A 26,928-nucleotide genomic window follows, 5' to 3' on the forward strand; every position below is an offset into this window, starting at 1 on the left:
AGGATAAAGTGGATACTTGGTTAAAAGCGTGGTTGGTTAGTTTTGTTGAGTTGAGTTTAAGACAGAATGGCTGTGATAATCAAGATTTGACACATTGAGAACAGATGGTGTGGGTGTATTACATAGGTTTGGCAAGGTATTTGTTTGTTTAGAGCAATCATGTAAACGTGGCATATTTTTCTCCATACATACAATGTTGTTTTTTGCATTGGGGACTATTTTGTTGGTAAGTAAGAGGGTTATAAATGATTTGACAGATATGTTACAGTGGGTGAGGTTTTTAAAGAGGTAAAAAGAGAGAGAGAATGGAGATGAAGATGGATAGAGGGAAGGAGACAAATATAAAAAGTGTATGGTGTGCGTGAAGTGTGACAGAGGTTGAGTTTTCCGTGGAAAGGTGACAGACTGTTTCAGTGTTAACAAGTGTGAGTGTGTGTGTGCTTGTTTGAGTGCTTGTTTGTCTGTGTGTTTGTGTGTTTGTTTGCATGTGTTTATGTGTGTGTGTTTTATTTGTACAGTACCTTCAGTTTGGGGGGTTGTGGGACATGGGGCCAGGAGATAGTGGCTAAAGGAATGAAGTTGGAGCTGCATCACTGACAGGTCTCCTATACTCCTGTCTGTCAAAACATTGAGGTGAGAGCAGAGCAACAGATCTGTACGTCATAGTCAGCTGTCATGGCTTCAACACTCACAACTAGATGGCGCCGACGGAGAAGGGTGACATCTTACGAGTTCCAACCCAACTTTGCTATTTAGCGACTTTTATTGTGTTTATCATTTTTGTACAGAAAGTTCATACTATTTTCACAGGCGGTGTCAGAGGAAGGCCTGAAAAATGGCCAAAGACTCCACCCAAGCCATAGACTGTTCACCCTGCTACTGTCCGACAAACAGTACTGGTGCATCGACTCTCCGACCAACAGGCTCCGAGACAGCTTTTACCCCCAAGTCATAAGACTGATAAATAGCCAGACTGCTAAATAGTCAATTAATCGTCCCGAATTATCTGCACTGACTGTATCTTGCACTGACCCTACACTCAATCACTAGACTACATTGACACTCCCACTCAAAACCCACACACATACACTACATACGCGCACACATAACACACACACGCATACCGACACAACACAAACACACATGCATACACATTACACAAAGACACACACACACACTTTTACATCATTTGCTGCTTCTATTCTGTTCTTTATTTTACTCGTTTTATTATCTATCCTGATACCTAGTCACTTTACCCTGCCTTCATGTACACATCTACAGTACCTCAAATACCTTGTGTCTGCACATTGATCTGGTACTGGTACTCCCTGTATATTATAGCTCCATTCTTGTGTATTTTATTTTATTCCTCTTGTATTCCTTTTTTAAAACTCTGCATCATTGGGAAGGGCTTGAAAGCAAACATTTCACGGTAAAGTCGGTAAAATTACACCAGTTGTATTTGGCGCATGTGACAAATCAAATCTGATTTGATTTGATTCACTCCACACTCAGCCTGAAGTCGATCCTCAGCTCCTACAGATCAGTGGAAAACGCTGAACCCCTAAATACATTTACAAGTAGGCTGCTCCAGGTTCGCTGCTTCTGTGTACACTGATAACTTTAACTGAAAACAGAGACCGCATTCCTGCACGTGTTCAGTTGGACTCAGACTCTGTATCTTTGTCTATAACATTATCTGCTACAGAATAGTATTGATAGATGTTTCTGTCTGCTAATACTGTATAGTCTCAACCTTACTACCTCGATCTCTCTACTACTGTCTACAGCATATGTGTGCCACCTATGACCCTCATCTGTACTTATCACTGTGCTTGCTTGTCTGTTAGGAATGTATGTCAGGATCCCCCTCTCTCTCGCTCTCTCTCTCTCTCTCTATCTCTCTCTCTCTCTCTGTTCATGCTCATGTCTACAGGACCTGTCTTTGCGTCTGTGAGTCAGATCTCCCGTCTGTCCGTTTGTCCATCCGTATGTCTGCCTGGGTGCGTTCTGCTAAGAGTTAGGCTTAGTCCTTGAAATTGAGAAGGTTTCAAATAACTTTTCTAAGGTCGTAATAACAGGCAGCCCTATTGTTTGGCCTCTACTGGAGCGATTGTTTCATGGGATCCCAATTAAAGGGTTTGGGTCTGACTCGTGCCACCTCTGCGTTTCCATTCATCTTGGTTCATGATCACGTTTTATTCCCAATTAGGAAATATATGAGAGGAAAAACACTTTAAAGTTTATAGTGCTCTCCACTGCTTGCCATAGTTCATTATGGTTATGAGGGCTAACACACACACACACACACACACACACACACACACACACACACACACACACACACACAAGCACTCACACTCCCGCTGAGAGACGAGCCCCTGTCACTCAGCACTCCTCCGAGTGTTCGCTGAGTGATGAACAAGGGCCCCTCTGCACCCAGCGACACCCTGTCCATCAGTGGGGCCCTACAGAGCTCTGGGGGTTAGGGCTCCATGAGACGGACACACACACACTGGGTTGATCTGCCAAAAACATACAAACCACCACCTCACACCAATCTTGAACTCTGTGTCTCTGACTGTAGGTGAGTTTGTTATTTTGATGTTGTTTCCAGAATAGCTGGAGAGAAGATCCAGCAGTGAGCTGCTGTCTGAGAGGCATTAGAGAGGAGACATGACAGGGTGAAGGGATGTTTGTAGTGTAATTACAACACTCCCTGATCTGAATAATACCATGGCTTTTTAATGAGCTCAGCTCTCAGTACTTCTGATCTGACGGTTAGAGATCAAACTCGCTCTCTCTCTCTCTCTCTCTCTCTCTCTCTCTCTCTCTCTCTCTCTCTCTCTCTCTCTCTCTCTCTCTCTCTCTCTCTCTCAATTCAATTTCAATTTCAATTTAAGGGCTTTATTGGCATGGGAAACGTGTGTTAACATTGCCAAAGCAAGTGAAGTAGATAGTAAACAAAAGTGAAATAAACAATAAATATTAACAGTAAACATTACACTCAGAAGTTTCAAAAGAATAAAGACATTTCAAATGTCATATTATGTATATATACAGTGTAGTAACAATGTCTCTCTCTCTCTCTCTCTCTCTCTCTCTCTCTCTCTCTCTCTCTCTCTCTCTCTCTCTCTCTCTCTCTCTCTCTCTCTCTCTCTCTCTCTCTCTCTCTCTCTCTCTCTCTCTCTCTCTCTCTCTCTCTCTCTCTCTCTCTCTCTCTCTCTCTCTGCCTCTCCTCTTTCCCCTCAGTTGCTATCGTTGTTTCCCTTGTTCTCTTGTAGTTTCTCTCCCTCGTGCACACTCATACACACACTCCCTTCAAAAGTATCAAAGTGTTTTCGCTCCAGGCACAGAGTTCCACCTCCTGACTCCAGATTGGTGAGAGGAAGAGGGAGATCCGCTGTGTAAAGCCCAGTCTGGCAACACTTCACACACTCACACAGAGACCACAGATAGAGACAAGGACGCGCACACACATACACGCACGCACGCACACACACACACATACACACACACACATCTCTGCAATCCCGAACTCACTTTAGGATCACAGGTCAAATTCTGTTTTCCTATTACAGTATTTCTGTCTCCTCTTATACTCCTCCATTTACCAGTGGCTAGGCCATGCTTAATGTATACTAAAACAGCATACAAGCAGGACGTTAGGGGAGCGTGCCTGGCTTCCCCACCTCGCTCTCTGTTTGGTCGATCTGGGACTGCACATTAGAGGAGAGCCAGAGAGCAGCGGACACAGTGGATACTTAGAGTGAGAGTGTGTGTGTGTGTGTTTGTGTGTGTGCACAAGTGGACGTGTCTGTATAACTCAGAGCAGCACGTTCCATGTTAATCCCTGCCCATCTCCATCTCCATGGCAAATGTCCATTCCAGAAATCTCTCTCAGCTCCTGATGTGTAATACAGGCACAAGACATCCTATAAACATATACTGTACTTACATAGTGTCTAAACTGCTAGATTGGGAATATTCTAATGGCAACAATGTGCTGTATTGTACAGTAGAAGGAAGCATGGGAAGCAGTGGATGTTACCATAACCATAAGGGACAGATTTCAGATTTGTGACTCCACCCAAACTGCTCTTGATCTTTATTTGTCATCTCAGAACACAGAACACTGAGTCATTCTCCAGCCTAGAGACAAGCCTTCCAGTTCCAATCCTCTACTGTTCTGGAAGCCCCTTGAACCCATTTGAACGAACATGGAGATCTGGCTCAGCAGAGAGCCCAACCCAGAACCAGACCCCACTCCCTTAGTTCTATTCCACAGACAGAGAATAGAAAACAGACAAATTCCAGCTTAATCACGAACCAGCTTTTCTTCAGCATATTGAGCAGATGTATAGTAATGCTCCATTTTGATGTTTGTTTCTTAACATAGTTTTACACTGGGGTTATTTATCCTCCTCTGTCTCATCCATCCGTCCTCCTTCCTCTCCTCTCTCCACAGACCTCATGGCCACCAACCGGTCCTCTATCTTCAGCGGTCATAATGGTCAGCTCTCTCTGACCGCTGTGTTTCTGGACGAGTACCATGACCGTCTGTTCCTGGGGGGCAAAGACGTCCTCTACTCCCTGAGACTGGACCATACCAACCCAGACTCCAAAGAGGTGAGTCCACATTCCCCGTGGGACTCCAGTACGACTCCATACACCCTCCTATTCTACAACTTTAGGCAATAATCCTCACATAAATAATTGTTCCTAAACTCCCCCATTGGCTGTGCTTATCAAAGTTCCCATCAGTAATGTGCCTGAGCTCCATGGAAATGAGTTAGTGTTGTTGTTTAAGTTGCTGACTGGGGTTGGGCTTACATTGGAAGCATGAAGATATACATCACACCAGGACTCCAACATCACAGGCCTCTAAATCATCACTCTAGTCCCTTTAATCCAAGCCAACTTTGGGATTCCTTACGTATTCCCTGCAGAGATTAACACTTTCACAGTTTGAGTTAGTGGGACCTGCTGCTTGAGCAGTATGTGTGTGTATGTGCACATGTGTGTGTGTGTGTGCATCTGTGTGTCCTCATTCGCCCTGTGATAAACAGTGTGTTTCACTCATATCCCATTTCTAGAGTTTACACTAAGCTGGTCTCAGTGCAGCTCTTCTTATCAGCACTCTATGGTTTCCCACCTGATATGGCAGCCGAGAGAGAGAGAGAGAGAGAGAGAGAGAGAGAGAGAGAGAGAGAGAGAGAGAGAGAGAGAGAGAGAGAGAGAGAGAGAGAGAGAGAGAGAGAGAGAGAGAGAGAGAGAGAGAGAGAGAGAGAGAGAGAGAGAGGGAGAGGGAGAGGGAGAGAGAGGACCACCACCTCACATATCATTCCCTCTAGAATTATTAAATCCCCCTGTATCTTGCCTTCTCCCTGGTCCTCTATCATAGACTAAGCCCTCTGCTCCCCTCCCTCCTCACCTCTGTATATCAGACTTAACCTGCTCTGTACCAGTTTACTGTTAGACTCCATTTATAAAGTCAACTTACTATTGGTAATGTTTATACTTAGGCTCAGTCTGGCTGGATCCACTCGTTTTTGACAGGGAGAAACAAGCATGGACGAGTTGGGAAAATGTGGTGACAGAGAGCAGGTTGGCCTGTGAGCTGCTTCTAACACCCCCATACATCTCTGAGGGTTGGGAAGGTTAAAAAAGGTTGAGCGAGAGAAATGTCTATTAACACAAGCTTGTTGCTATTTCATTCAAACTAATAGTCAATTCCATAGCCAATGATGGCCAATTCCATAACCCCTCTATCAGTCTCTTTCCCATGCCTCCAGCCAATGCCCACTGCCCACAGCCCACCACCAGTTCTTTTTATTTTGTTTTATTTCACCTTTATTTAACCAGGTAAGCCAGATGAGAACAAGTTCTCATTTACAACTGTGACCTGGCCAAGATAAAGCAAAGCAGTGCGATAAAAACAACAACAACACAGAGTTACATATGGAATAAACAAAACGTACAGTCAATAACACAATAGAAAATCTATATACAGTGTGTGCAAATGTAGTAGGTTATGGAGGTAAGGCAATAAATAGGCCATAGTGCAAAATAATTACAATTTAGTATTAACACTGGAATGATAGATGTGCAGAAGATGATGTGCAAATAGAGATACTGGGGTGCAAATGAGCAAAATAAATAACAATATGGGGATGAGGTAGATGTGTGGGTTAATTTCAGATGGGCTGTGTACATGTGCAGTGATCGGTAAGCTGCTCTGACAACTGATGCTTAAAGTTAGTGAGGGAGATAAGAGTCTCCAGCTTCAGAGATTTTTGCAGTTCGTTCCAGTCATTGGCAGCAGAGAATTGGAAGGAATGGCGGCCAAAGGAGGTGTTGGCTTTAGGGGATGACCAGTGAGATATACCTGCTGGAGCGCATACTACGGGTGGGTGTTGCTATGGTGACCAATGAGCTAAGATAAGGCAGGGATTTGCCTAGCAGTGATTTATAGATGAGCTGGAGCCAGTGGGTTTGGCGACGAATATGTAGTGAGGGCCAGCCAACGAGAGCGTACAGGTCACAATGGTGGGTAGTATATGGGGCTTTGGTGACAAAACGGTTGGCACTGTGATAGACTACATCCAATTTGCTGAGTAGAGTGTTGGAGGCTATTTTGTAAATGACATCGCCAAAGTCAAGGATCAGTAGGATAGTCAGTTTTACGAGGGCATGTTTGGCAGCATGAGTGAAGGAGGCTTTGTTGCGAAATAGGAAGCCGATTCTAGATTTAACTTTGGATTAGAGATGCTTAATGTTAGTCTGGAAGGAGAGTTTACGGTCTAACCAGACACCTAGGTATTTGTAGTTGTCCACATATTCTAAGTCAGACCCGCTGAGAGTAGTGATTCTAGTCGGGCGGGCGGGTGCAAGCAGCGTTCGATTGAAGAGCATGCATTTAGTTTTACTAGCGTTTAAGAGCAGTTGGAATGCTACGGAAGGAGTGCTGTATGGCATTGAAGCTCATTTGGAGGTTTGTTAACACAGTGTCCAATGAAGGGCCAGATGTATACAAAATGGTGTCATCTGCGTAGAGGTGGATCTGAGAGTCACCAGCAGCAAGAGCGACATCATTGATATAAACAGAGAATAGAGTCGGCCAGAGAATTGAACCCTGTGGCACCCCCATAGAGACTGCCAGAGGTCCAGACAACAGGCCCTCCGATTTGACACATTGAACTCTATCTGAGAAGTAGTTGGTGAACCAGGCGAGGCAGTCATTTGAGAAACCAAGGCTATTTAGTCTGCCAATAAGAATGTGGTGATTGACAGAGTCAAAAGCCTTGGCCAGGTCGATGAAGATGGCTGCACAGTACTGTCTTTTATCGATCGCGGTTATAATATCGTTTAGGACCTGAGGTGCACCCATGATCAGCTCGGAAACCAGATTGCATAGCGGAGAAGGTATGGTGGGATTCGAAATGGTCGGTTTGTTAACTTGGCTTTCAAATACTTTCGAAAGGCAGGGCAGGATGGATATAGGTCTGTAACTGTTCTTAACAGCTCCAACAGCCACGTTGGCGTATCATATCTGGGATGTGTTTGAACTGTTTCAATACAGTTTTAATGGTAATGACCATGGAAGAAATAAAACAAATAAAGAAAAACTATTGAATGAGTAGGTGTGTCCAAACTTTTGACTGGTACTGTATAAACAGAAATGATTGCAGCTTGATATATGACTTATGTTTTTTAGGAGTGTTTGTGTGTAAAGCACAAACTTGTTTTATGTTGTCATAAATGTGGTTGATTCTTAAAGGCTCTTTCATTGGTTCCAGTGCCTTTGGTTACATATTCTTTAAGAGTGTGGGTTTGTATCTATTATAGGACTGTCTTGACTGACCGTGACTGCTGGGTGTGAGCTGTTGTTATAAAGGTTGGGTGTAAACCTCTGTGAGTCTGTGGTAAGATGGGCTAGTCAACGAGGTTGCCAGATGTCTTCCTACAGAGCCATAGGGCACCTGCCCTTGGGACATAGGCAGGATCAAGACCCTTACAGAAAAAACACATGGATTTCACATGTGATCACATGTGTTTCACGTGATCTTATGTGAAGTTAATGTGATAACACGTGACAACATTTAAAAAACAACATATGATAACATGAAACTACACGTGACAACATGATCTCATGTGAAATAAATGTGACAACATGGGGATGCAAAATTTAAACAACGTTTTTCACATGTCAAAATGCGTTTCCTCATGTGAGAGTTACATTTTCACATGCACATTTCTTTTCATATGTGAAAGTGCAAATTCGAAATGCACATGTAAACTGCAAATGTGTTTTTTTTTGTAAGGGTAATGAAATGATATGGGGGTTTTAAAGTAAGTGGTACGCTGTTCAGCTAAAATAGTGTAAAAAACATTGAATCAATGACAATATCACATACTGACTTTTCAATATGATCCATGTGATGATTCATTACCTATAATACATCTCTGCACTTAGCAAAAGAGTGCCATCTGTACTTCTATTTTAATAATCAGTTAATCAGATTATTCTCTCATAATTGATTTCATTAACTTATTTCAGTAATTTGAGGGGTTTTCTGTATAGTTGGTGGGGCATATTATTCTGTTTTAATGTGACTCCTGAATCACTATGATAAATATCTAAAAAATTCCTGGGTGTATTTTTAACAAGGCTGAGATTTATTTTACTTAATTCCAAAGTGTAGGAATACAGGGGAAATCATTCATTGACACATACATGCAGGCAGTTCGGAATGCTTTGAATCAAGAGGTTGAAATCCTAGGTGAGGACATGTTGAATAATAATCACTGTATAAATGAACATACACAATGTAATCATGTATGTAAGTTAAAAGCACTGTTTGTGTGTGTATCCTAATTACAACATTTTGTTTGCAGGGCATAACCTGTGAAATATCCTCACATGCGAAGTGTTCCAAAAACACATGGTTTCCACATGTGAAATGATGTGGTTTTTGGGGGCTTATCTGGCAACATGTTCCTAGCCTCCCCATTCTAGAGACTAGATAACAGTAGATTAAGACATACGGTATGTTATGGCTCTACACACATGCTTGACTCCCCTGCCGCAGTATTGATTGGCCAGCTCATACCAGGGTTTGTCAGGGCTTGCTATGATTGGCTCGTGCCTGGGCTTTCCGGCCAATGGATGACACAGAGCCAGACAGGAAAAGGACGTTAATCAGTGCACTGACACCCAAGCCCTTAGGCATAGAACCCCAAACTGACCAGATCAGTGTCTAGACCTAGAGGAAACTATATCCTGCTATTGGTGATGATGACTAACATGTCAGGAAATGGTTAAACAGAAGCAAGGAGGTGTAGACAAACAGAGCATGATGACTACTTCCTATGTGAATCCAGACAATGTGAGGAATGGTGCAGTGCTGAATATCAGATCGGCTGATTCCATGGTCCAGACTATAAATGGCCTGTTCTAGAGGCTGTGATTTATAATGGTTCAGTTCCAGACAGGCTTGATAAAGTGTGATTTATAGAAGAGGCCATAATCCTGTCCATAGCCTTCACTTACGGTATAGCAAGTTGTGTTACAGACAAGAACTGTATCAGGCTCTGTCTTCTCTCTTAAGATGAATTGGCATCCATGCACGTGCAAACGTATGTAGGCGCATGCATGTACATGCACGTAAGCAGGGACACAAATACGCATGGACACAATATGCATGGACACAATTGCACATGGACATGTACACGCATGCACGTCGCAGAAAGTTACTGTTTCCTTGCTTGTTTTCTTTTGTATTCTGCATATGCCTCTTTCCGAAAGCAAAGCAAGTTTGTTAATGAAACATACAAAAGAGCCATTGTTTCAGATCCCCATCTGTGAGTCAGTAATACACAACACAGTATCTGATGGTGCCAATGGCCAAAGATGGGCTTTCCAAATGCAGGCAAAAATGAGCTGGATTTTGATGATATAGAACAAACTGTAAATTAATCCCAGGGCCTATAAGACTACACTGTGATTACAGTTCCATATTAGACGCACCCACATCAATTAGTACTGATTAGCCCATGGAGGATTGTAGGGGAGCAAATACTTAATGAGATGGGCTTGGTTTCATATGTGTTCTAGTAAGTCTTAATTGAATTAACTGGGGCCAATAATGTTCTCATGCTCTAATTGCCTGTTGTTATATTGCTGAATTAGGCAGTGTACAATGTTGAAACGTTATGTAGTTTATCATGTTCTCTCTTTCTCGCTCCCCCTCTCTCTCTCTTTCTCTCTCCCGCACTCTCCCCTTCGCTCCCCTTCTGTCAATCTCTTTCTCTCTCCCCCTCTCTCTCTCTCTTTCTCTCTCCCCCCACCTCTCTCTCTCTTTCTCTCTCTGTCTCTCTCTCTTTTGCCCTCTCTCCCCCCATCTCTCTCTGTAGATCTACTGGCCTCCGTTGCCTGGTAACAAAGATGACTGTGTCCAGAGAGGGAAGGATTCTCAGGTGAGTGACAGCTCAGTCAGACCCATCCAACTCTGAGGTGGCCTCTCTACTTCCTGTTTCCCCTAATGATGTCACGTCTATGGTTTCCACCTGCCTAGCCTATCCACCTGCTCTATCAATCATCTAGAAATCAACGTTCTAGAGTCACCTTACTGACTGTACTGTACATTCTACAACACTGTGTGGTTCATGTCCTCAGGAATCTAACCAGCGAGTTGATGTCGACGGTTGGCTTGCTGTGTCAACACTCCCATTTACTCAAACCTATAAACTACAACCATAGTCCCATTCATCATCCCACCATCCCACCATCCCTCCATCCCACCATCCCTCCATCCCTCCATCCCTCCATCCCTCCATCCCTCCATCCCACCATCCCACCATCCCTCCATCCCACCATCCCTCCATCCCTCCATCCCTCCATCCCTCCATCCCTCCATCCCTCCATCCTTCCATCCCTCCATCCCACCATCCTTCCATCCCTCCATCCCACCATCCTTCCATCCCTCCATCCCACCATCCTTCCATCCCTCCATCCCTCCATCCAACCATCCTTCCATCCATCCATCCCACCATCCTTCCATCCCTCCATCCCACCATCCTTCCATCCCTCCATCCCTCCATCCCACCATCCCTCCATCCCACCATCTCTGAGCACAGTAAAGTTGTTTAACAGCCCAGTGAATGAGATAGGGAGTCTTTCACTAACAAAGTCTCTGCTTTGATCTGGTGAACACAATAATAGCCCTGCCAACATGGCTGAGGTGTCCAGAGTCGGGTTCTGGCACCATGGACACCAGTAAATACATCTTTAATAAGCTGTCAGAAGACTGCCCTTCGCTCCCCAGTCCCCACGCAAATGCTGTAAAGACACTTGCGGTTCCATTTTTAATAACGTCTGTCCCCTAAGCCTTGGCTAACGACTGAAAGGGAAACAGCCCCGGCATCTGGTCTGGGTTAGGTGGTTGGGCCTGTAAAACAGGACTAATCGGTCTCTGTGGATGTGGATGGAGGTTGGAGGGGGGTTAAGACCCCCGTTGGGCGTCAACGCTGGCCCTATAGGTAATTGTGGAGTTTGAAGTGGCAGGTAAGGAGGGGTATCTAATATCAGGAGTTATTACGCGTTTCCTCCGCCCGTCACGCTCAGAAATATCACGCAGGGGCCGAGGTATGTGAGCCGGTGTCCGTAGGGGAGAGGAGCAGTCGCTATGCGTTACGACACAGGCCTTAAAGTTGGGCCCACAGTAACTCAATCTAACCTGTGCCAAGAGAGTCGTGGTGTGTGTTTAGCTCCCCTCCATTCCCCTGGAGAAACACACATGCGCCCCAGCAGCACTCACCTACCATCAGACTCATTCAGTCCACCGTTCAAGTGCACTTGGTTCTTGTCCTCTCCATCATTCTGTTAAACAGACAGAGGCCTGGACATGTGGTGTTGGAGATACATTGTTTCTCAGAGAGGAAGAGGGGCCCATGTGTCTAGCATCTCTCTCCCTGTGGACAGCAGAGGTGCATGTGTTGTCCTGTGGAAACATGATAGCCTTATTAGGGAGTGTGACCATGGTAATGACTTCAGGCCCATTGGACCCAAGAGGCCAAACAGTGTGTGTGTTTACGTGTGTGTACGCCATAGCTTCACCATTCACCCTGGGATGGGTTAACAATGACTGCATCGACAGGGCTGGGAGGTGGAGGTGACAGAGTGTGTGTACAGGGTCACATCTCTAACACTTCACACCTCAAGTTCCTCCCAACGGGAATACAACCCCTCCACCTCCACCCCAGTGCCCTCTGAGGGAGGCCAGGGGCTCCATGAGAAAGGCTTTCAGGTCTGTGTTGCTTACTCTTTATGAGATGGCGGCGGTCCCCTGTTTTGAGGACTGTGCATATTCAGTGGACAGGCCCACTTGTGTCTTTGTCTGTGGACTCAGTGAATGGTTATTGATGGGGTGCCCTCTTTGTCCTATTCTCTACCTGACAGACTCAGACACACACAAAACCCAGTGTCAGAAGTCAAAAGGTGAAAAGTCAAGGCGTGGGTGGGTGTTAGTTTGATTGGTGGAAATGGCCTTGATTGTGTTTTTGGCAGAGAGAAAGGCTTGGTTCACAACCAATGGAGTTAAGCCAATGGATACAGGGACATGTGAGTGTGTACGGACCAGGTCATCTGCACAGATGGACACTAAAATGTGTGTGTGTTTGTGTGTGTTCTGAATGTGCCCCTCCCTCCCTCCCTCTCTCAAGAGGTGTGGACTGAAGTTAAGCCAATGGATACAGGGACATGTGAGTGTGTACAGACCAGGTCATCTGCACAGATGGACACTAAAATGTGTGTGTGTTTGTGTGTGTTCTGAATGTGCCCCTCCCTCCCCCCCTCTCTCAAGAGGTGTTGGACAGGGAGACCTCCCATTAAACAAACACAGTGGAGCGAAGCAGCCGCTGGCACTGACTTGTGTAAAGCCGGACCGTGATGTGTTCCTATTGTTGAACCCAATAACTGTTCTGCTACAGTGACCTCTCAATGGAGAACACTGCAGGGCTGCTAGGCTGGTGGTCGGAATCTGTCTTTGTCTCCTTCCGTAATACCATTATATATAGCTCACTGCCTTATTCACGGTGCTTAATTTGAGCCGGATTCGGTACCTCTCAGTTTTGGACTGTTTCATTCCAGAACCTATTTGCCAACCTCTCGTGACATGAAAAAAATTAAAACGATCAGAGTTAATTCGAGTTGCCTTCTCTGTAATTCTCCTGCCCCCTAAAAAACGTGTGAAAAAGTATATTTTCAGCCAATGCCTGATATTCAAATAATTTATTTGGGTTGGGCCGGCTTGGGTTTATGGTTTGCGCAACATTGTTGCCTAGAGACCAACGCGTGGCTGTTGCTGTGGTGAGAGAAAGAGAGAAGCCGAGCCTGTATCTCTCACAGAACTAGAATGAGATTCACGTTCTATGATCTTTCTCCCTCTCTTTGCTCAGATAGACTTGAACCTGCAACTATCATCTATCCAGCGTTGCACGTTTATTTCCTTATAGAATCCTAGCTGTGGGAAGCGTGCTGGAGGTGCTGCAGCACCCATGATGAATTGAAATAAATTTGCCAAAGTTATAGAATTAAATGAAATAATTCAGAATACTACACCAGGAGTAGGCCTGTAATCTTTTTTTATAGCCTAGCTGTGGATTGTGTGTAGTCAGTAAACAGCATGCAGCCAAAACAGGCCTTTCGCAATATTTCAAATACAATCGGGGGAAACAAATAGCTCCTGCTGAAAAGAGAGGACTCTAATCTGTCTGTAGGCTACCAGAATATTTGATCAACTTCCAAATAGGCCTATTGAGAGAACAGCATTGTTTTACAAAGTAAAACAAGAGAGAGATAGGCTTTTGTCACCAGCGTATCACCGGTGAGTGAGCTGCGCATCATTGGGTGAGTCAGTGAAACTGGAAAGCTTTTTTAGGACTATAATTTCCTCCTCATATTGTACAATATGTGTGTCTCCACACACTTAGACTATTGATGGATTCAAGACAAGGTCGTTTTTATTGATCTCAGTTTGTCAGTGTAAAAGTAGCCTGTCTTTTCTATAATTTCTGCGGTATTCAAAAATATTCTGCTAAAGTCTCCAGTCATGTAAAATGATGTAGAATTGCATGAAATGGGTTTATGTGGTCCCCATGTGTGCAACTGCTGTTAGAAACTCAACTCTACTGCTCTATGCCATTACGCAAATGCGATGCTATGCATGTTTATTTTTTATTTTTATATGCGTTCCGGTACCTCAGAGCTCCCCAGGTCACCCCCCTCTGATGCTCACTTTCTGTTCCGGAACCTCCTGATTTATAAATGAAGCACTGCTTATACAGTATGAGGAGCTGTAGGATGTGCATACTACTACCTTCCGTTGACTGTGAGGGGATGGAGGAAAGGGATGAGAGATAGACGCGTGCGTGTGAGGGTATTTTATTAACTGGCTAATGGAGGGGAACCGGCTGTCTAATGGTGCTGTGTGACCCCGCTGGTTGACCCCTGACTAACACCTAAAGTGTTTGCTTTATGATGGCCTTCCTCACAGGTCGCGACCCCATGATCCCTGATTTCATTAACCCTCCCCAGCAGACCTAGATGCCCCATAGCCCCTCCCTCAGCAGGAAGTAACCAGCTAATCACAAAGCAGGGACTACAGGGCTGTGGGTTTGAGAGAGTTGTTAGTCCGAGGGAGAGAGATTTGAACGTTTTAAGAATTGTAGGTTACTTTTGAAGAATTTTGTGAGACTCAGAGACTTCATGCATGAAGGATCTGGAAACAGCTTGCTGCCATTTGGCACAGTGCCCTGGCATTATCCAGCACTGCCACAGACAAGATTCCACTATGTTCATTAATAGGTACAACCTTACCTACAGTATATGGATACAATCGTGGAAGTGACTTAATTATCTACAAACCAATAAGCAACTGCCATCCCAGTGCTCTGATTCCCAAGACAGACACTGTGGATTGCTCTAGGCTTACAGTATGTCTAAGCTTACTGATATCAAAAACTACTGCTGGACTACATTTTTTAAACTAAACTTTAGAAGTTGAGCACGTCTGATTGTTTGTATGTTTAAGCTTGTATCTCAGGGCTTGTGTGGGATCTGGTGTAGTTGTGGGATCGTCGTGTGTGTCCATCTCAGTTATCGATGTTCACATCCCCAGTGTGGTCATCTGGTCCTCTTCTCAGCACACTGCTTCTATGGCCTCTCTTCTCTATGAAGCTCCAGCTGTGTGGACCACAGAGACTTGGACAGACTGAAGCATCCTGCTTTTTCCAAAACAGCTTTGAAATGCCTCTGTGTGTGTGTTTGTGTGTGTTTGTGTGTGCATGTGTGCTTGCGTCTCTGTGTGTCTTTGAGTGTGTGTGTCTCTCTCTCTGTGCGCACCTCTGTGTGAGTGTGCATGGCCTTAACTACATATGAGGACACTGAGTTCCAGACCTCGGTATAAAAATAAATAAATACAAAACAAATCTTGTTTTTTTTTAGGGACTCAGTTGGGGTCTCAACTTACTGTTGAGAGTTAGAATAGTAGAAACACAAGGTACAATTTAAAAACGTATTTTTGTGCATCAGCAGTTTTCCTCTTGTTATATGCCACTCACTGACAGTCACTCAATTTGCACATGTCAGTAAAAAAATAATAGATAGGTAAATTAGTCTAGTTAGTCCAGCCAGCTATCTAAACTTGTAGTAATCATGGACAAATTACCAACTGGGCACGCAGGGCACCTGCCTTGGGGCCCAGACCTCCAGGGGGCCCCCATTCATTTTGTTAGTCACGCTCACTCACATATCATATTAACATGTCATAAGTAATGGTAAAACGTGTAGAATTGCAGGAAATTAGCTGTAAAACTGCAACAACAATTTTATTTATTTAAAGCAAACTCATTTGTTTACTTTTTGTTAATTAAATAATTTTGCTGCTAACAAATCCCTCTGTACATATTAAATTATAGGTTTGAATCCCGGTGCTGAGTTAATGTGTAGCGGCTAATTGTATAGCTAATAGGCTATGTGTTTGTAGATCGACTGAGGCGAATGAAGCTACAGCAGCCATTGTGATAATGGCTGGGGACATTTTTGCTTGTTTATGCTGTTCTCCAAAATAGCATTTTAAAGTTGTCCGGACCTCACTAAAACTCAGACCCTGGTTACGGCCCTGAGAGTGTGTTTCCCTCAGCGATGGTCTTTATTTTCTGTTAGTGTTAACAGCGCAGATTGCTCTCCAGTGACCGCATGCTGTTTACACTGAAAACAGCTCTTCAAAGATGTCTCCCTCCCTCAGTATAAACATCTTAATCCTGATGGTATTACCCTACCACCCCGCCTGTCTGTTACACACTCAATATTATGGACTAACGCATTAAGAAGCATTTGTCACTCGTCTAACTCATTAGTGAACTATATACAGTATATTATAATAGTAGCCAAATGGGAATGCATTCACCCAATGGAGTACATGCTGAATGTGTGTAGTATTGTTTAAGTGGATTACACCATACTCGCTAACACAGCATCCATCTTGTTGGAGTTGGAGAAGCCTCTCTGTAATGATTAATAGAACCCATATCTATGGAAATGATTTGGCTTCTGTCACTGAGATGGTGTGTTCCAATCCTATATGGCTCTTCTCAAGTACTTCAGGAAGCAATCACAGCAAGCTTGACTGGCCAGCAGTCTCCTAGAGAAACACACACACACACACACACACACACACACACACACACACACACACACACACACACACACACACACACACACACACACACACACACACACACTCTGTCGTTTAGTGGACGTGTTTGACCCTGTTACCCTAGGGCAGTGACACTCTTGGCTGGTTTCCTGTTGGTCACCGTGACCACTCCTGAGCTCCTATTGTGATTCGGCAAGAAAAGGATACAGCTGTGCCCTACTCTTCTCTCTCTCTCTCTCCAGATCTCTATTGTCCCCTTTCTCTTTCTATCATCCCTCTCTTATTCTCTCTCTCTTCTCTCTCTTCTCTCTCTTCTCTTCTCTCTCTTCTCTTTCTTCTCTCTTCTCTCTCTTCTCTCTCTTCTCTCTTCTCTCTCTTCTCTCTCTTCTCTCTCTTCTCTCTTCTCTCTCTTCTCTCTCTTCTCTCTTCTCTCTCTTCTCTCTCTTCTCTCTCTTATTCTCTCTCTCTTCTCTCTCTTCTCTCTCTTCTCTCTCTTCTCTCTCTTATTCTCTCTCTCTTCTCTCTCTTCTCTCTCTTCCCTCTCTTCTCTCTCTTCTCTCTCTTCTCTCTCTTCTCTCTCTTCTCTCTCTTCTCTCTTCTCTCTCTTCTCTCTCTTCTCTCTCATCTCTCTCTTCTCTCCCTTCTCTCTCTTCTCTTCTCTCTCTTCTCTTCTCTCTCTTCTCTTCTCTCTCTTCTCTTTCTCTTGCTCTATGTCTTCCTACTACTCTTCTCTCTCTCTTCTCTGATCCCTCCCTGTGGCCCTGTCTTTGGCTGTGGGAAAGATCTGAAAAGCCCAGTGTTTGTTGAAGTTTATTGTATTTCATCTTTTCAACTCTTGTTCTCGGCCCTTATTGCTAATCTTGTTGTTCTACGCAAACCCCTCAAGTAAAATTGTCCGAAATTGGATGACGGTTTACTGTTGTACTGTGTATTTTAATTTATTTAACCTGTGTGTGTGTGTGTATGTATGTGTTCACAGACAGAGTGTGGCAACTTTGTGCGCCTGCTGCAGCCCTATAACCGCACCCACCTGCTGGCCTGTGGTACGGGCGCCTTCCAGCCCATGTGTGCCTATGTGTACGTTGGCCACCGTGGAGAGGTAAGACCACACTGCATCACACACACACACACACACACACACACACACACAGGCTTTGACAGATGAGTTGGCTGTGTGTCAGTCACCCTGGTTTTGCTCTGCATACTGTCTCCTTCAGCAGCCAGTATTCAGATGAGTCTGTCTGGCCTGTGTTAGAAAACTCTGATCTTATGCTGATGTGACTCCCATTGACTCCCATTGACTCCCATTCACTCCCATTGACTCCCATTCATTTTGCTGCTTCTGTCTACTCACCTTATTATAGAGTTGTGGTATTGTGATCATGGAAGCACCAACTACTCTGTCTGTCTCTCCATTTATTTGGCAGTATTTAATACCTTATACTGTCTTATTGTGCCCAGTCTGTGAACACAGTGGTGTCTTTATCACTGGTCTCTTTTACGCTCACTCTCTTTCTCTCTCTCTATCTAACTCTCACGCACTCTCTTTCTCTCTCTCAATCTAACTCTCATGCACTCTCTTTCTCTCTCTCTATCTAACTCTCATGCACTCTCTTTTTCTCTATCTCTCTCGGCATCATCTCAAGCTCAGTCTCTCTGCCTCTCTCCCTCTCTTACACAGAAAGAGGCAGCAGGCTGTAGCCCTCAGTAAACATTCAGTGCTCTGGCTCCAGGCTCAGAGCTCCAGGCTGTGGACTCATGGCCCAGGGTTGTGCTCCAGCATGCAGCTGCCCTGCGGGGCCCTGCTGCCCTGGTGTGAGGCCCTGTGTGAAGGGCCTGTATGTGGTGAAAGGACCCATTTAAAGCAGCACGCTAGACAGATCTCCCTCCACAGGGCCCACAGAGCTGCACACAGTGCCCGCGTACCTCATCCAGCAGGAGGGGGTCGGACTGGGCATGGATGGTTGGTGAGGGGGCCAGCTATTGAAGTTGGGGGAAGGAGGTTGTGGCACCAACAGTGTGTGATATGAGGCAAGGAGTGTATAGCTATAGGCAGGGATTGAAAGAGCGGTCTCTGTGGTGGTCATATTCAGAGTGTTTGTGTGTGTGTGTGTGTGTGTGTGTGTGTGTGTGTGTGTGTGTGTGTGGATGTGTTTAACTATTCTTGTGGGGACCAGAAGTCCCCACAAGAATAGTAAATGAACAAAAATGTGGTTAGAATTAGGTTAAGGGTTAGGGTTAGGAGCTAGGGTTAGTTTTAGGGTTAGTGTTAGGTGCTAGGGTTAGGTTTAGGGTTAGGGTTAGGGTTAGGGTTAGGGTTAGGGTTAGGGTTAGGGTTAGGGTTAGGGTTAGGGTTAGGGTAAGGGTAAGTGTGTCCCCACAAGGTTAGCTGTACAAGACTGTGTGTGTGTGTGTGTGTGTGTGTGTGTGTGTGTGTGTGTGTGTGTGTGTGTGTGTGTGTGTGTGTGTGTGTGTGTGTGTGTGTGTGTGTGTGTGTGTGTGTGTGTGTGTGTGTGTGTGTTGGCTATGTTGGTAGTTAGGGTGGGGGCTGCTGGGTTAACTGTAGGGAGGGTTATGTGTTCTGCGATGTTGGCCCTCTCTCTACATTCATCATCCTCTGTGCGATTTGGGCCTTTTGGTTTATGACACCCCATAAAAAAGAATCTAGGTCTTAGTTACTGCCTCTGACAAGTTCACCATGACACTGGGAACAATACACAATATATCTACTTTGTAGAGTAGCGTAGTGTGTGTGTGTGTGTGTGTGTGTGCGTACATGCTTGCGCGTGTGTCTATGTCTCTCTGTGCCTGTGTGTGTAGGCAGATGGATATTCATGGGTTGCACCTGCGTCACTTGGTTGCATCGTTGCGATTGCTATCAACGTTCTACAGATGCTGCAGCATATTGATGTCTGACCGATGGTTAATGCCAAGTCTTTCTGAATGGGGGCTAGTGACTGTTTTGTCAAATGTACACAATAGTGGCCTGGAAATATGATACCATTACTAAAGTAGACAAATAATTAGGAGAGAACAACTCTGCCATCATTATTACTTTAGAGAGATTGCAATGTTGCCATGAGCTAGCAAAGTTCGTCAGAAATTGCTAGCAATGCTAAAGTTAGCTAGCAAAGTTAGTCAGAAATAGCTAGCAATGCTAACATTAGCTAGCAAAGTTCTACAGAAATAGCTAGCAATGCTAAAGTCAGCTAGCAAAGTTTGTCAGAAATAGCTAGCAAAGCTAACTTTAGCTAGCAAAAATGTTGGTGCTCTCCCCTCAATCTTAGCTAGCTAGCTAAATTTACACTGTATCTAACGTCAATCTGGAGACATCACAATGATGACAAAAGCTTGTCCTACAAATTATTTCCCTCCTTTTGAAATGTCATCATGTTTCCAAGCCACAGTAATGCACTTTAGATTAAATCTTCATCAGCACCCATTGAGACTGCATTGAGTAGAATGCTCAGTTGGGCATCAATCCTAAAACGAACGTTCAAAACAATATTATGACGAAACGTGCAACACATGAATAGTGTGTTAAGGTGTGAATTGATTGCAGGTCATGTTATATATGTGTCTGTGGTTAAGAGTAGGACCGCCCCCTGTCTCTAGTCTGAGTCCTATTGAGAGGAGACAGAAAGCAGCTGACCACAGGCCTGTCCTGGGGAGGCCTGGAACAGAGATGAAACACCCTGGGGGTCAAAGGTCATCCCACCCATGGCCCGCCTCAAGGGTTCACGACCACCCTTTTCAGAAGCGAGGGAAAGCAAACAGACGAGTGTGTTCCTAAATGAGTTAGTGACTGGTTAAATAAATGGAGGGTTCCCCGTGACGCTGCCCGCCGTAGGGTGGCATGGACTCCCAGGGTGCCGTGTAGGTTTGGCGCTAATGACACACACACACACACAAACACAAACACACACACACACACACTGGAGCTATGAAAATAAACCCCATTGGAGGAATGACAACATCCAGAGGTTCCAGCCTCTTCCACACACACACACACAGACCTGTTTGCTATTTGTTATGATAAGGAGAGAGAGAGGGCACGGTCACAGTCAGAGTCTCAACAAGGTCTCTCTTGCTCTCTTTTGTTCTCTCTGTATTCCTCTCTTTACCTTCCATTTTTCTCTTTCTATCTCTCTATTGCTCTGTTTCTCTCTCTACTGTTATGACTGTGGTGGTGGGCAATGTGAGGGATGGACAGACAGGAGAGAGGACAGAGAGTGCATCTTTCCCACGCTGTCTCGCCATAGAGAGAGAAATGAAGAGAGCATGAGAGAGGAAGCAAGCTGGAAAGGAAGGAAAGGAGAAGGGAAGGGTTGTAGGTGCAGACAGAAGTGGATGTTTGCTTAGTTGTAGAGCGAAAGAGAGGGAGAGAAGAACGATAGAGGGATGGAGGATGAAGACAGACACATTGACCCAAGGAGCAGAGAGAGAGAGAGAGCAGCTTAGCGTATGTGTGTGTGCTAGCGTGCACATGAATATGTGTGTGTGTGTATGAGTGCCAGTTGTCGTGTCAATGGCCCAGGCTTGGTAATGGGGTGGATGGGGTGTTTGGCTTGGCAGGGCTGAGTAGAGAACGACCTGGACATTCTTATCAACAGCAGACACGACCAGCGCCAGTCTCCTGGCTCTACACTGAGTCAACACAGAGGGAAGGAGGGAGGGAGAGAGAGAGAGGGGGGTAGAGAGAGAAAGGGTAAGAGAGAGAGATGGATTAAGTACCTAGAGAGGGAGAGAAAGAGACAGAGAGAGGGGGGAGAGGCAAAAGTTCGGTGGTAAAATAAAGAGAGGTGCTGAAAGAGTAAGGATGACAAATGAGGTATTGCCAAAAATAGCCATTATGGAGAGAGAGGGAAAGTGAGAGAGACAAAGGTAGAGTTGTACATCAGGAGCAGGAAGGGGGAGAGATAAAGGATGGAAAGGGAAAAAGGGTTGAGAGCAGCTGATTATGGGGAAAAGAGAAGTGAGATTGAATTATGAAGATTCAGAAAGCAGAGGAGAGGCAGAAGTGGAATTTGAAGATTGTCTGCTCACGATAATTACTAAACTGATTTGATAAAAAAGAGGCTATTGTACGTGTATAGTACTGTGTACTGTATGTGTGCAGGCCAGAGAGTTACACAGCCCAGGCGAAGGTAACATCTGGTGTTTCTGTCTTTATTTAGCTCACTGAGAGAAACAGCAACAGCAGAGATCCTGTACCGCTTGCTAAAGGGAGAGAGAGAGAGAGAGAGAGAGAGAGAGAGAGAGAGAGAGAGAGAGAGAGAGAGAGAGAGAGAGAGAGAGAGAGAGAGAGAGAGAGAGAGAGAGAGAGAGAGAGAGAGAGAGAGAGAGAGAGAGAGAGAGAGAGAGAGAGAGATGGGGACTACTGACTTAGATAGGGAACTATTGACCTGCTGCTCTCAATGCTGGGGCCTTTGCTACCCCACTACATACCCTGGGACTGTCCCATATACTGTACACTCGTCACTATACTATTAATAGTGACCCTTACTAGAGGTCAAGGCCCTGACATTCAGCATGCAGAAACCATAGAAAGAAATATTGTGGAGATCAAAGCCAACCTTCAACCTCACATCCTCCTCACTGAGCATCTGTGCCACTTTATGGGCAAGCAGAGGTGTCATAGTACCACTGGGAATCCATATGTTTCTTAGAGCTTGTGAGAGCATAATTGTCCTAAGGTTATTTGGCATACAACCTTCCCAAAACGTTCTGGGAATGGTGCAGGATACCCAGCTAGCACATAACATTCCGAGAACCATATGTTTCCTACAAGTTTCCTCATGGTTCTATTTAAAGACATGTTCTCAGAATGTTCTGAGGGAATTTCAGAAGACTTTAGTAACATTCAAAAAACGATTGAAGAACGTTATTTAAAAATATATACAGTACCAGTCAAAAGTTTGGACACACCTACTCATTCCAGGGTTTTTCTTTATTTTTACAGCAAAGCACCCCCCACACCATCGCACCTCCTCCTCAATGCTTCACGACCATGAAGGCCTGATTCACGCAGTGTCCTCTGAACAGTTGTTGTTGAGATGTGTCTGTTACTTGAACTCTGTGATTGGGCTGCAATTTCTGAGGCTGGTAACTCTAATGAACTTATCCTCTGCAGCTGAGGTAACTCTGGGTTTTCCTTTCCTGTGGCGGTCCTCATGAGAGCCAGTTTCATCATAGCGCTTGATGGTTTTTGCGACTTCACTTGAAGAAACGTTCTTAACATTTTCCAGATTGACTGACCTTCATGTCTTAAAGTAATGCTGGACTGTCGTTTCTCTTTGCTTATTTGAGCTGTTCTTGCCATAATATGGACTTGGTATTTTACCAAATAGGGCTATCTTCTGTATACCACCGCTACCTTGTCACAACACAACTGATTGGCTCAAATGCATGAAGAAGGAAAGAAATTCCACAAATTAACTTTTAACAAGGCACACCTGTTAATTGAAATGCATTCCAGGTGATGTAGCTCAGTTGATAGAGCATGGCGTTTGCAACGCCAGGGTTGTGGGTTCTATTCCCACGGGGGGCCAGTATAAAAAAATATGTATTCACTAACTGTAAGTCGCTCTGGATAAGAGTGTCTGCTAAATGACTAAAATGTAAATGTACCTCATGAAGCTGGTTGAATGCCAAGAGTGTGCAAATCTGTCATGAAGGCAAAGGGTGGCTAGTTTGAAGAAACTCAAATCTCAAATATATTTTTTGGGTGACTACATGTGTTATTTCATAGTTTTGATGTCTTCACTATTATTCTACAATGTAGAAAATAGTAAAACTAAAGAAAAACCCTTGAATGAGTAGGTGTATCCAAACTTTTACACTCTACAAGGTGTCATGCGTTCCACAGGGATGCTGGCACATGTTGACTACAATGCTTCCCACAGTATCAAGTTGGCTGGATGTCCTTTGGGTGGTGGACCGTTCTTGATACACACAGGTAACTGTTGAACGTGAAAAACCCAGTATCGTTGCAGTTCTTGACACACTCAAACCTACTACTAACATACCCTGTTCAAAGGCAGTTACATATTTTGTCTTGCCCATTCACTCTCTGAATGGCACACATACACAATCCATGTCTCAATTGTCTCAAGGCTTAAAAATAATTAACCCTATATTTCCTTCTAATTAAGATGATTTTAAAAAATCCTCATCAAAATCTGTTTTTAAGCTAGAGATATCAGTTTTTTTACATGGGCTGCATCGCAATCCACCGCATCGGCCGATATCGCCCTTCCGCATCTGCATCTTATGGTGTTTGTCAGACCATAAGACAATTCCCAAAATTGATCTTCTCACGAAAACGTCTAAAGCGCCCGAACGGTTTGGCCTACAAATTATTATGACCCCTCTTGAACACCCTTCTCGACTCTCATGAACACAATGGTGTTCTCCGTTTGCTCTACGACCCCCACAAGCGGGACTAGTGTGAAGTCGGTGCAGCCTCTTCTGCCAACTTCTGTCTGTACACACTAATATGACCCCTCTGTGGAAGGGTAAGTCTCTCATGAACACGTACATGTCAGTTGTTTTGCTCTAGGATGCCCACAAGCCACATAAGACTTGTCTGAAGGTCCCCGGTACTAGTTTAAAAAATGAATGGAAGTACAGTATATATGGAGATAGTTTAGTGGCTAAAATAAGGGGTTAAATAAATGTAAAAATAAATATAAATATTTTCCTGATCTTTCTTATATCTCTCAGATATAGGACAGACACTTCAGAACAAACTTCCTTTAGATTTTTTGTGGGACTATCTGTTGTTCCGTGTAGTGAATCTGTTATTCAATGCATATCTATGGGCTAATAGCAGTAATGCCAAATTCAATGTTTCATCAGTATATATTTTTTGATACCTTAAGGGGTCTTAAAATTCTAAATCAAATAGCTAAATGATCCTTGGTATGACCATCTTAAAACAATTCTGTATGTTAGCTTAGTAGAACCCCCCCCTCCCCGGCTTAGACAGGGCTTAGACTCTAGAGGGTCTCCTCTCCATCTACACTGATTGAAGTGGATTTAACACATCAATAAGGGATCATAGCTTTCACCTGGATTCACCTGGTCAGTCTATGTCATTGAAAGAACAGGTGTTCCTAATGTTTTCTTACACTCAGTGTATATTTCCACACTATGAGGTTGTAGTATACCAGTCCCATGTAGCTCAGTTGGTAGAGCATGGCGCTTGCAACACCAGGGTTGTGGGTTCGATTCCCACGGGGCACCAGTATGAAGAAAAAAATGTATGCACTCACTAACTGTAAGTCGCTCTGGATAAGAGCGTCCGCTAAATGACTAAAATGTAGCGAAATTGTGAATATTATGATAATGCCCTTTTAGTGTAATCGTTGTTTGAAAAGACCGCCTGAAATTTCAGTCTGTTTTGATGGGATGGAGTTTTGGAGAGTTCCAAACCTCTCTGCCAATAAAAGCTAGTTTTCAGTTTTTCCCTCCCCACTCAGACCACTCCCAGATAGCCCAAGCAAAAACATAAAATAACCTTTAAATTTCATTAGAAACATTCACAACATTTAGAGAATGTTCTCAGAACGTTATTTAATTACCTTCAAATAACCTATAATTTCCTTTCTCAGAATGTTAATAAAACCTCCCAGGAAAACTTTCAGGGAACCATAGTAAAACATTCTTAGAGCCTCCCTGCAACCTAAAAATGTATGTTCTCAGAAGAGGCTAAATGTTCACTTACGTTCACAGAATGTAAAAAAATAAAAATACTGGTCAGAAAACGTATGGCTTAGTTCCCAGAACCAATGTGAAACCAAAAACGTACGTTCCCACATCTTCCAAGGAACCAAATGTGCTAGCTGGGCTGGGAAGGGCACTTACTGGAAAGAGATGTTAAATCAAGGAAATACAGCGTTATTTTAATCATACTGTTGGGCGTAGCGTTAGTAAGTGTATTTTTATCCTGCTGACTTCAATGTCATACAACCAGTGAACCACAATGATCCTATTGTCTGCACTGGGAACTTACACCCAGAGCTGGAGACTAGTGGAGAGTTCACAGAGAGGTCATTCATATGGGTCCTGATTCACTTGGAGCTCATCCTGTCGTCCTGTCTGTCTCTGTCCGTCCACACTCTCACTGTGTAACCCCTGTCCCTCACTGATGACATCACCACAGTCAAAGAGTCACTACCATACTAGGGCATAGAGATACAATAAATTAGAGCGATGTTGAAATATTTACAATTAGTTCAGGAATTGAAGCCATTTTGCCTTAGGGTGCATAAAGGTAAACATTCAAATCATATTTTAATTAAATGTGATATCTGACTTTTTCCTAACCACATGTTTTGTCTATATTTTTCCCATAACAGCATGTTTTCACCATGGACCCTACCAATGTGGAGAACGGACGGGGGAAGGTTCCTCACGACCCCAGCCTCCCCTTTGCAAGCACCTTTACTGGTAGGTCCTGTCCTCTTTGTTATTATATAGTATGTTTATTTCAATACAACAGCGGAGAGAGGTTTCTGGCTCTGGGAGATACACTGTAGTAAGGGTGTTCCTCTATTGTTGTCATTTGACATTTAGCTTGTGAAATAAGTGATTTATTGCATCGACATGCAGGGGTGAAAAGTACTGTGTGTGTGTGTGTGTGTGTGTCTTCCCACCCCGCCTCAATCCACTTTGCGTCTGAACCCCACAAACCCGAGGATCTGTCCCAAAATGCATTGCATCTGGCAGGCAGACACACAGGGACGGCCAAAGGCCTAGCATTCTAGCCTTGAGCACACGGATACACAAAAGAACATTGGACTGATACACTGATATACAAACAAACAACCCTACAAAAACAAAGAAATATTCCACCAAAGCTCACTCACATACACTGTATAAAGCTAGCATGGAAAACCACACTAAACATAGACACACACACACATAGTGTAGATACAAGTTACGTACATGTTTTACACACATCTATTATCTGTTCCTTCTGAATGGACCTTTTAATCATGATTAAGGAGTCACTGCTGTCAAACCTTTTATTTAGGGATTTCAAATGTATAGATTAATCAGAGAGAGAGAGAGAGGGGAAAGGAAGAAGGAAAAAATAGCGAATAGAGAGAAAGAGAAGGGTAGATGGAGAGGGAGAAAAAGATAACAGGGAGAGAGGAAGAGAGGGTATTTGTCACATTAGTAAAGAGAGCTCTTTGGAAGGAGG

The 26,928-nt window shown here is 44.1% G+C and overlaps 1 protein-coding gene and 1 long non-coding RNA gene across 2 annotated transcripts in view; one reads left to right on the forward strand and one right to left on the reverse strand.

Annotated features, from left to right (window-relative positions):
* LOC121538144 overlaps positions 1-26,928 on the reverse strand; it is a 103,961-nt gene that overhangs the window by 50,680 nt on the left and 26,353 nt on the right. Inside the window, exon 2 of the long non-coding RNA XR_005995178.1 lies at positions 11,824-12,002. This is a non-coding gene — a long non-coding RNA (uncharacterized LOC121538144). The remainder of the gene's footprint in view (positions 1-11,823; positions 12,003-26,928) is intronic.
* sema3bl (sema domain, immunoglobulin domain (Ig), short basic domain, secreted, (semaphorin) 3bl) overlaps positions 1-26,928 on the forward strand; it is a 53,867-nt gene that overhangs the window by 12,676 nt on the left and 14,263 nt on the right. Inside the window, exons 2-5 of the mRNA XM_041845934.2 lie at positions 4,469-4,629; positions 10,417-10,479; positions 17,698-17,817; positions 26,081-26,171. Coding sequence (XP_041701868.1) covers positions 4,469-4,629; positions 10,417-10,479; positions 17,698-17,817; positions 26,081-26,171 — 435 coding nt within the window. The remainder of the gene's footprint in view (positions 1-4,468; positions 4,630-10,416; positions 10,480-17,697; positions 17,818-26,080; positions 26,172-26,928) is intronic.

The sequence above is a fragment of the Coregonus clupeaformis genome, chromosome 24 (assembly GCF_020615455.1).
Source record: "Coregonus clupeaformis isolate EN_2021a chromosome 24, ASM2061545v1, whole genome shotgun sequence".
Taxonomy (NCBI): domain Eukaryota; kingdom Metazoa; phylum Chordata; class Actinopteri; order Salmoniformes; family Salmonidae; genus Coregonus; species Coregonus clupeaformis.